Genomic DNA, 9,305 nt, shown 5'->3' on the forward strand with positions numbered 1-9,305 from the left:
TAAGAAATTGTTGTTAAAATGCTGCCCTATGCAATAAATAAGAAATTGCTATTAAAATGCTGCCCTATGCAATAAATAAGAAATTGTTGTTAAAATGCTGCCCTATGCAATAAATAAGAAATTGTTGTTAAAATGCTGCCCTATGCAATAAATAAGAAATTGTTGTTAAAATGCTGCCCTATGCAATAAATAAGAAATTGTTGTTAAAATGCTGCCCTATGCAATAAATAAGAAATTGTTGTTAAAATGCTGCCCTATGCAATAAATAAGAAATTGTTGTTAAAATGCTGCCCTATGCAATAAATAAGAAATTGTTGTTAAAATGCTGCCCTATGCAATAAATAAGAAATTGTTGTTAAAATGCTGCCCTATGCAATAAATAAGAAATTGTTGTTAAAATGCTGCCCTATGCAATAAATAAGAAATTGTTGTTAAAATGCTGCCCTATGCAATAAATAAGAAATTGTTGTTAAAATGCTGCCCTATGCAATAAATAAGAAATTGTTGTTAAAATGCTGCCCTATGCAATAAATAAGAAATTGCTATTAAAATGCTGCCCTATGCAATAAATAAGAAATTGTTGTTAAAATGCTGCCCTATGCAATAAATAAGAAATTGCTATTAAAATGCTGCCCTATGCAATAAATAAGAAATTGTTGTTAAAATGCTGCCCTATGCAATAAATAAGAAATTGCTATTAAAATGCTGCCCTATGCAATAAATAAGAAATTGTTGTTAAAATGCTGCCCTATGCAATAAATAAGAAATTGCTATTAAAATGCTGCCCTATGCAATAAATAAGAAATTGTTGTTAAAATGCTGCCCTATGCAATAAATAAGAAATTGCTATTAAAATGCTGCCCTATGCAATAAATAAGAAATTGTTGTTAAAATGCTGCCCTATGCAATAAATAAGAAATTGCTATTAAAATGCTGCCCTATGCAATAAATAAGAAATTGCTATTAAAATACTGCCCTATGCAATAAATAAGAAATTGTTGTTAAAATGCTGCCCTATGCAATAAATAAGAAATTGCTATTAAAATGCTGCCCTATGCAATAAATAAGAAATTGTTGTTAAAATGCTGCCCTATGCAATAAATAAGAAATTGCTATTAAAATGCTGCCCTATGCAATAAATAAGAAATTGTTGTTAAAATGCTGCCCTATGCAATAAATAAGAAATTGCTATTAAAATGCTGCCCTATGCAATAAATAAGAAATTGCTATCTAATTTTATATATTTTGTATGCTTCATTGCATACATTTGACATAATTTTACATATTATTTGTACATCATTTTATATTCACCTTACTTGTATTTTTAAATGAGGAATTTATCTGTCTGTTGGAAACTTTCACATTTACAATGTATCCTGGTCTGTAGTAAAGGCAGTGATGTGAGTATTTCATGCAGTTATCAAGAGACAAGTGAAAATATATTGTCAAGATTGAGAAAAGCTTATCAAGTGAAATGAATCATCAGTACAAAAGCACTGTCCAGTTCTGACTACAGAATGATATAACTGAAATTTCTGGGGCATGTTTCAGCGAGAGCTGCACCAGTATCAGTTTGTAACTGTTTCTGATGTATGATTCTGAAATGTAGACCTGAACAGTAGTTTTCTGTCTATTTGCTGCAGCTCTTTCACCGGACAGAAATCTGATGAAGATGAAGATGAAACCCTTAACATCTTTTCCCTGGCTTCAGGACATCTGTATGAGAGATTTTTGAGGTAGGTTGTCATCTTAGCAACAATTAACTCCAGCAGTGGCTCAGTATTAGCAGCAGTTGACACAAGACGTGGCTTAGCATCTGCAGCAATGGTTCAGTATTGGCCTTAGTTGAAACACAAAGTGGCTTAGTATCTGCAGCAGTGATTCAGTATTAGCTGTACTTAACACAAAAATGGCTTAGCATCAGCAGCAGCTAACTGCAGTAGTAGTTCAGTATTAGCCGTAGTTGGCACAAGAAGTGCTTTAACATCTGCAAATGAAGAATTGGTTCACCTTTGTTATCAGCATGTACATCATTCATGAATTGGCATGTGTAAAGTTTAAGTGGGCGCATTATGAAAATACTAGCGCCTTCAGCATGTATTAGCTGCATGGATATGTTTGATATTTAAATATCCTGTAATTGTAATAAAGTTGTGGCTGGACAGCGTAGGATTATTTGTTAGTAATGGACTCGTATGGATGTGGTATGTTCCACCATGAGTGCCTGACTTCACTCACTGGTAACAAGAGGACATTAAATGTACTTTACCCTGTTACTGTTACTCAGTCATACCCAGAAATGGTTGATGGAGAAAACATACTGATTGTCTACTATGTTTGCCCGGTTATCTTGCAGAATAATGATGCTGGGTGTGTTGAAAAATACAAAGTCAAAAGTGAAATTCTGGTTTCTGAAAAATTACCTGTCGCCAACGGTAACGGTAAGTATAGCCACAGTACAGATAATATAATTCTGTGTTTTGGAGTTCATCTGAGTTGCTTGATCCATTCTATGATAAATACCCTGAACCCATGCTAGGTCATAATGTTTTCCCAAATGACAAGGAACTGAAAATGGCTATCCAATCAAAAGAGCTCTAGAGAAATCATAGTGATGTATGTATCCAGAGTACAGGTAAATAAGAGATATGCACTGTTGCCAGATGACTGGACAAATACCTTGAGCCTTGCATAAATTTTAGTTGAGATTGAAGTCTAGTGATCTATGAAACACTGCTGGCAAGTGAGAGTTGCCAGTATGTGGCAACATATTTTAGCTACATTTCATACTGAAATTTTGGTTCTGTTGTATAGTTGTATGATGTCTGCTCTTTACAGGACTTCATACCACATATGGCCAAGGAGTATGGGTTCGAATATGAGCTCGTGCAGTACAAGTGGCCACGTTGGCTTATACAACAGAAGGAGAAACAGAGAGTTATCTGGGGGTGAGTGAGTGGCAGGTTCATTGTGGGTATGCTGGGGGTGAGTGAGTGGCAGATTCATCGTAGGTATTGTGAGGGTGAGTGAGTGGCAGGTTAATCGTAGGTATTCTGGGGGTGAGTGAGTGGCAGGTTCATTGTGGGTATCCTGGGGGTGAGTGAGTGGCAGATCCATAGTAGGTATCCTAGGGGTGAGTGAGTGGCAGGTTCATCGTAGGTATCCTGGGGGTGAGTGAGTGGCAGGTTAATCGTAGGTATTCTGGGGGTGAGTGAGCGGCAGGTTCATCGTAGGTATCCTGGGGGTGAGTGAGTGGCAGGTTCATCGCAGGTATCCTGGGGGTGAGTGAGTGGCAGGTTCATCGTAGGTATCCTGGGGGTGACTGAGTGGAAGGTTCATCGTAGGTATTCTGGGGGTGAGTGAGCGGCAGGTTCATCGTAGGTATCCTGGGGGTGAGTGAGTGGCAGATTCATCGTAGGTATTGTGAGGGTGAGTGAGTGGCAGGTTAATCGTAGGTATTGTGAGGGTGAGTGAGTGGCAGGTTCATCGTAGGTATTCTGGGGGTGAGTGAGCGGCAGGTTCATCGTAGGTATCCTGGGGGTGAGTGAGTGGCAGGTTCATCGTAGGTATTGTGAGGGTGAGTGAGTGGCAGGTTCATTGTAGGTATCCTGGGGGTGAGTGAGTGGCAGGTTCATCGTAGGTATCCTGGGGGTGAGTGAGTGGCAGGTTCATCGTAGGTATTCTGGGGGTGAGTGAGCGGCAGGTTCATCGTAGGTATCCTGGGGGTGAGTGAGTGGCAGGTTCATCGTAGGTATTCTGGGGGTGAGTGAGCGGCAGGTTCATCGTAGGTATCCTGGGGGTGAGTGAGTGGCAGGTTCATCGTAGGTATTGTGAGGGTGAGTGAGTGGCAGGTTCATCGTAGGTATCCTGGGGGTGAGTGAGTGGCAGGTTCATCGTAGGTATCCTGGGGGTGAGTGAGTGGCAGGTTCATCGTAGGTATCCTGGGTATGGGTATTACTGGTAGTAGTAAGTCACACTGATACTAGCACCCTATAGGAGTACAGGGACAGGACCTCATTACAATGTGCTCACAAATGGGAGAGGTTCATTGTGGGTTGGGAGTGAATATAGAAGCATGAGAGCCTGTGGCTGTGTCCAGTATCATGTGTTTGTCGTCACGGGGAGGTAAGAGCATGGGAACCTGTGGCTGACAAACCTGTGTTTGTTGTCATTGGGAGGTAAGGATGGGTTGTCATCACAACCATAACAAATGTGACTGTCAGTTTGTGTCAAGTAGTCATTTCTCATTTACTGCTGTCTTTTCTTTCAGATATAAAATCCTGTTTTTGGATGTGCTGTTTCCACTACATGTAAAGAAAATAATATTTGTTGATGCTGATCAGGTGAGTTTGACATTTCTCAATACTATTTATAACAGAATTTTGGGCATTGAAATAGGTTTGGTGTAAAGTTTGCAATTCATAATTGGACTGAATCTGCTGCATTGTAAATAGTGCTTGATTTTTAAAAAGTTACTCTGTCGCTGTAACTTCAGTGAGAAGATTGTTTGACACTGTCTCAGAAGGTAGGAGAACTACATATGACAGTCCTGTTATAAGAAAACTGATTCTTGATTTCAGATTGTGAGAGCAGATTTAAAAGAGCTGTATAACTTAGACTTGGGAGGGGCCCCTTATGGTTACACACCATTCTGTAGTGATAGGAAGGAGATGGATGGCTTTAGGTAAGTTCTCACCTTCCCAGCTTCTAATCCTGTTCCAACAAATGTTCAAACCTTTGTCGCCTTTATCAAAGATGCAAGTGGTTCCTTTCTACAATAAAAAATGGGTATCAGAATGTGATCCAGCTGTTTGTAATGTGTATGATGGGAAGTGATTGTACAACTTTTGCTCTTCTTTGTTTCAGGTTTTGGAAGTCCGGCTATTGGGCCAGTCATCTTGCCGGCAGGCCATACCATATTAGGTAGTATGCTTCAGTATCAGAAGAACTTGGTACACATAGATACTGTTTACAGATACTGTGATTACATTCCTGTAAAATCACTATTGTGTATGTCTTGTATTGTCATTGAAATAAAAGACTGTGTGGATAGAAGGTGAAGTTAAAGCTAAGAAACATCTTACATTCAGTTTGTTAAGTTGCGTGAAACATACAGTAGTGGATTTCCATCTGATAAAGCTGTCTTATTTCCTAACTGCAGTGCCTTGTATGTGGTGGATCTGAAGCGGTTCCGGCATATCGCGGCAGGGGACCGGCTACGAGGACAGTACCAGGGTCTGAGCCAGGACCCCAACAGTCTTGCCAACCTGGACCAGGATCTGCCCAACAACATGATCCATCAGGTGGCCATCAAGTCCCTGCCCCAGGAGTGGCTGTGGTGCGAGACATGGTGTTCCACAGAGTCCCTGCAGTATGCCAAGACTATAGATCTGGTCAGTTACTACACTAGCCTAGGTAGATTTAGTCCACGGAGGCCTGACAGTATGCCAAGACTATAGATCTGGTCAGTTACTACACTAGCTTTGGTAGATTTAGTCCACCGAGTCCATGCAGTATGGCCCTGGCAGTATGCCAAGACTATAGATCGGGACAGTTTCTACACTAGCCTAGGTGGATTTAGTTCTCAGAGCCCATGCGGTATGCCAGTACTATAGATTGGGTCAGTTACTACACTAGCCTAGGTAGATTAAGTCCTCAGAGCCCATGCGGTATGCCAGTACTATAGATTGGGTCAGTTACTACACTAGCCTAGGTAGATTTAGTCCTCAGAGCCCATGCGGTATGCCAGTACTATAGATTGGGTCAGTTACTACACTAGCATAGGTAGATTTAGTCCTCAGAGCCCTGGCGGTATGCCATGACTATTGATGTGGTCAGTTACCACGCTAACCTCTGTTGACTGAAGAATTTGTCTTCATCAGTGGAATGTAGTCCTCCTAGCTACTGCTGATACTGCATTGCATGAAATTTGTTGTTCTGTTGACAGTGCAACAACCCACTCACCAAGGAACCTAAGCTGAGTGCTGCCATGAGGATTGTACCAGAGTGGAAAGAATATGATTATGAAATAAAAGTGTTATGGGATAGAGTGTATGGAACCAACACTCGACTGCAGACAGAATATGAAGTATCTGATAAACAAAAAGGTATGGAAGCGTTCTTATTTCTTTGGTTGTATCCCTCAAGGTGAGGCTTGTGAACGTCCTGGTGACAGGGTCACTGGACACGTGGGATGGACAGGGTCAGCTGGTGAAATTGTCTATTACAGATATAGATGCTCTGGTACAAGTATACATCCTCAGAACATGGTCAGAGCAAGGATTATGTAGGAAATACTGTTCACATATGTAGCAGGGGTGATGGGATAGCCTAGTGGTTAAAGGGTTCACTTGTCATGAATAACATCTGAGTTCAATTCCACACATAAAGCCCATTTCTGGTGTGCAGTACCAGGATATTGCTGGAATATTGTTAAAAGTGGCATAAAACTAGACTGATTGACTCACATATGTAGCATTATTTCTTAGTTGTATATCTTCCCTTCCTACATTCCCCTCACCACTTCTGTTGTTTGTAATATCTTCACCCTCCATAAAACATTTGTGACAGTGATTGACTTGGAGACAACCTTCCCATCTCCTTTGTTATCATTAATGGTAACATATTGATACTATGAAAAACAAGGTGTTGCAAAATCTTTTGCCATGTGTATATATGTAAGTACATTTTATTTTCTGTTATGTTCCAGATTCAATGGAAAAGGATGAATTATAACACTGGCCAAAGGTTTAGAGTATTTTATGTACATATGTAAAGTTTGTTGTAATATGATGTGTGGAAATTCTCATCCTCCCTGGTGGAGACCATCTTCATGTTGTGAGAGGGGAAGTGACTGGAGGCTTGGTACCTACACTGTTGGGACATACATATAGTTAAGAGAGACTGTACAATACACACACAACTGCCCCAACAGTGTCTCATCTACGGGTGTGCTCCACCTATTGGCAGTATAACAGATCTCAGCAGACTGCACTCATCAAGATGGACTTACACTACCTGTTTCAAGACTGAGGGAATATAGCAACAGACTTTTGAAGTTTATATCGTTGCCATTCTCCATATTCTTGTCCGATGAAAATCATGAATAAATTTATCTTATGTATAAATGAGAAATTATCCAACATCTCACAATTCTGTTGTTTAGCTTTGAACTCGCCTTGTACCAATAATTTGAACATAGAACTTGCTTCCTGGTAGTGAAGAAAGGCGATAGAATTTAGAATTTATTAGTGCTTGGTTTCTTCAGGTTTCAGGTGGACATCATTTGTGAAGTACCTTCCAAATTCATAGTAATAATTCCAAACATGATAAGGTGGTACATTGAAGTCACAGAGTTACTAGTGTTTGTAGTCAAGTGTGTTGTTAATCACTGGGGGTGGTCAGTAGGGACTGCTAGACATGGTCCAGCAGCAGGTCATAGAACGCCCTCAGACTGCCTGCCGTATGACATCACTGGGTACGTCTTACATGTCATGAACAGCGTTTTGTGGACCTCAATAATTGTACATCAATATGCATCTTTTACGTTTTTTTATTAGTGATAAAATCTGGAATCTTCTTGTAATTGGGTTGTCTGCCATGGTAGTCATCATTTTGAAACCATTTAGAAAAGAACAGCAATTGCATATTCATCACAAGCACTACCACTCGTATTCAAGATGGGGGGCCTAAAAAAGGCTTCAAATGGATGAACAGGAAAATTTTGATATCAGCTAATGGCCACTTGTTGCCTTGTAAAAATTATGTAAATTTCCGTGAAAGTGAACTTTGTATGTATGTGTTAGATGACTGTATTTACGATCTGTTGGTGCATGGGTGTAACCTGTGACACACTGAATGGTGTAGGTCTGAATGCATGAAGCATCACAACTGGCATGACTGGTTCAAATCTTGTAAAATGTGAGACTGATACATCTATTTATACTTTCATGTTCGACCTCTTTACTATGTAATATTCTAACATATTTCATTCAGTATAAGTCAAGGCTGTATATTTTAACTGTGCAAATTAATGTTGATCGTACATACTGCATAAAGTTGAAAGTAAATAGATTGGTAACTTATATATGATAAGATTACATTTGTCTGGCCCAAACAATGAAACCCATACATGACGTAGTGTTGCTGCAGTAATCTAGCATAACACCAAGACCTTGCTTGATGAATATAACCAACACACTCTCTCATAGTTCACTGCTGGTGTAATTCTATACCATGTGTTTTCTGTAATATTATCCTTGATAATATGTTGATTTATTTCTGGTTGAAGGAACACCTCTGGTGTGCATTGCTGTCCTAATTTTGCATTAACCCTCTATGATACACTGTTACCTAGTGAGGACAAGCAATCATAGTTGATATGCAGGAACAATCCTGCCAATGAAGAACTTTACATCTGATTCATGAAAACTTTTGGGTGCACAACATTTACTAGAACTACTTGGATCAATCTTTCAGAAGTCACTGTATCAAGACCAGATGTCCTCACTTTAGCTTGATGGATTTGGATGCCTTTTGCCATCCCTATTGCCATTGTCTGCTCATGTCGACAATGTGTCCTGGTCACCCTGTGATGGATATAGCAGGGTTGTGCAGCTGGGCAGCAGAGAAAACCTCAAAGGTCATGCCTCAGTTCTACTTAAAATATTATGGGCTTCCATTAACATATGATTTAGCACATGACCCTTGTGGTCATTGATACGGACAGTTGTATGGTAGATCTGACAATGAATGCACTGTGCAATGACAATTTGGGGGTAACCTGAACTGACGTCGGAAACATTGATCCATGTGTTTTCTGTGTAAATGGCTCACAGGATCTGAGTGTGTTTGGATGCTATATGTAGTAGCAATGTCGTTGTTGTATCCATGTTACACTTAAAGCACCCCTAAACTGTACAACAAAGTCAGGAAAAGATGGTTTCATATCAGTTTCTTTTTTTTGACATTCTGAGATACTTTGTTCCTACTTCAACAGATATATCATGAACATCATTTGGAAATGAAGTCCGGGACTGTTTTCAGAATATGTCTCCTTCCATTATGACACAGGTGGTGTGTCCATTAACTTCAATGACAGATGTTCAGAAAGATCATCATCAGCAGTATGGAAGCAAGTGTTTCTCCCTGGCAACTATTGCTCTTTGATTGCCCTCTTGATTTATCATATCTGCCCAACATCAATCCAAAGTGTAAATCATGAGAAAATAAACATTCCATATATGGAGAGTCCTGTTGTGTTCAGCTGCAGCCAATCTGCAGGATGAGGGACAGCCTCACAGTGC

At 39.9% G+C, this 9,305-nt stretch overlaps 1 protein-coding gene across 1 annotated transcript in view; it reads left to right on the forward strand.

Annotated features, from left to right (window-relative positions):
- The window catches only part of LOC137281539 (UDP-glucose:glycoprotein glucosyltransferase 1-like), a 56,848-nt gene extending 47,605 nt beyond the window's left edge, over positions 1–9,243 (forward strand). Inside the window, exons 33-41 of the mRNA XM_067812828.1 lie at positions 1,644–1,736; positions 2,357–2,441; positions 2,839–2,948; positions 4,271–4,343; positions 4,581–4,684; positions 4,867–4,923; positions 5,162–5,393; positions 5,948–6,107; positions 6,710–9,243. Of these exons, the coding sequence (XP_067668929.1) occupies positions 1,644–1,736; positions 2,357–2,441; positions 2,839–2,948; positions 4,271–4,343; positions 4,581–4,684; positions 4,867–4,923; positions 5,162–5,393; positions 5,948–6,107; positions 6,710–6,735 (940 nt within the window). The 3' untranslated portion in view covers positions 6,736–9,243. The remainder of the gene's footprint in view (positions 1–1,643; positions 1,737–2,356; positions 2,442–2,838; positions 2,949–4,270; positions 4,344–4,580; positions 4,685–4,866; positions 4,924–5,161; positions 5,394–5,947; positions 6,108–6,709) is intronic.
- The last annotated feature ends 62 nt before the right edge of the window (positions 9,244–9,305 follow it).

This window comes from Haliotis asinina, chromosome 4, assembly GCF_037392515.1.
Source record: "Haliotis asinina isolate JCU_RB_2024 chromosome 4, JCU_Hal_asi_v2, whole genome shotgun sequence".
In the NCBI taxonomy this organism is placed as follows: domain Eukaryota; kingdom Metazoa; phylum Mollusca; class Gastropoda; order Lepetellida; family Haliotidae; genus Haliotis; species Haliotis asinina.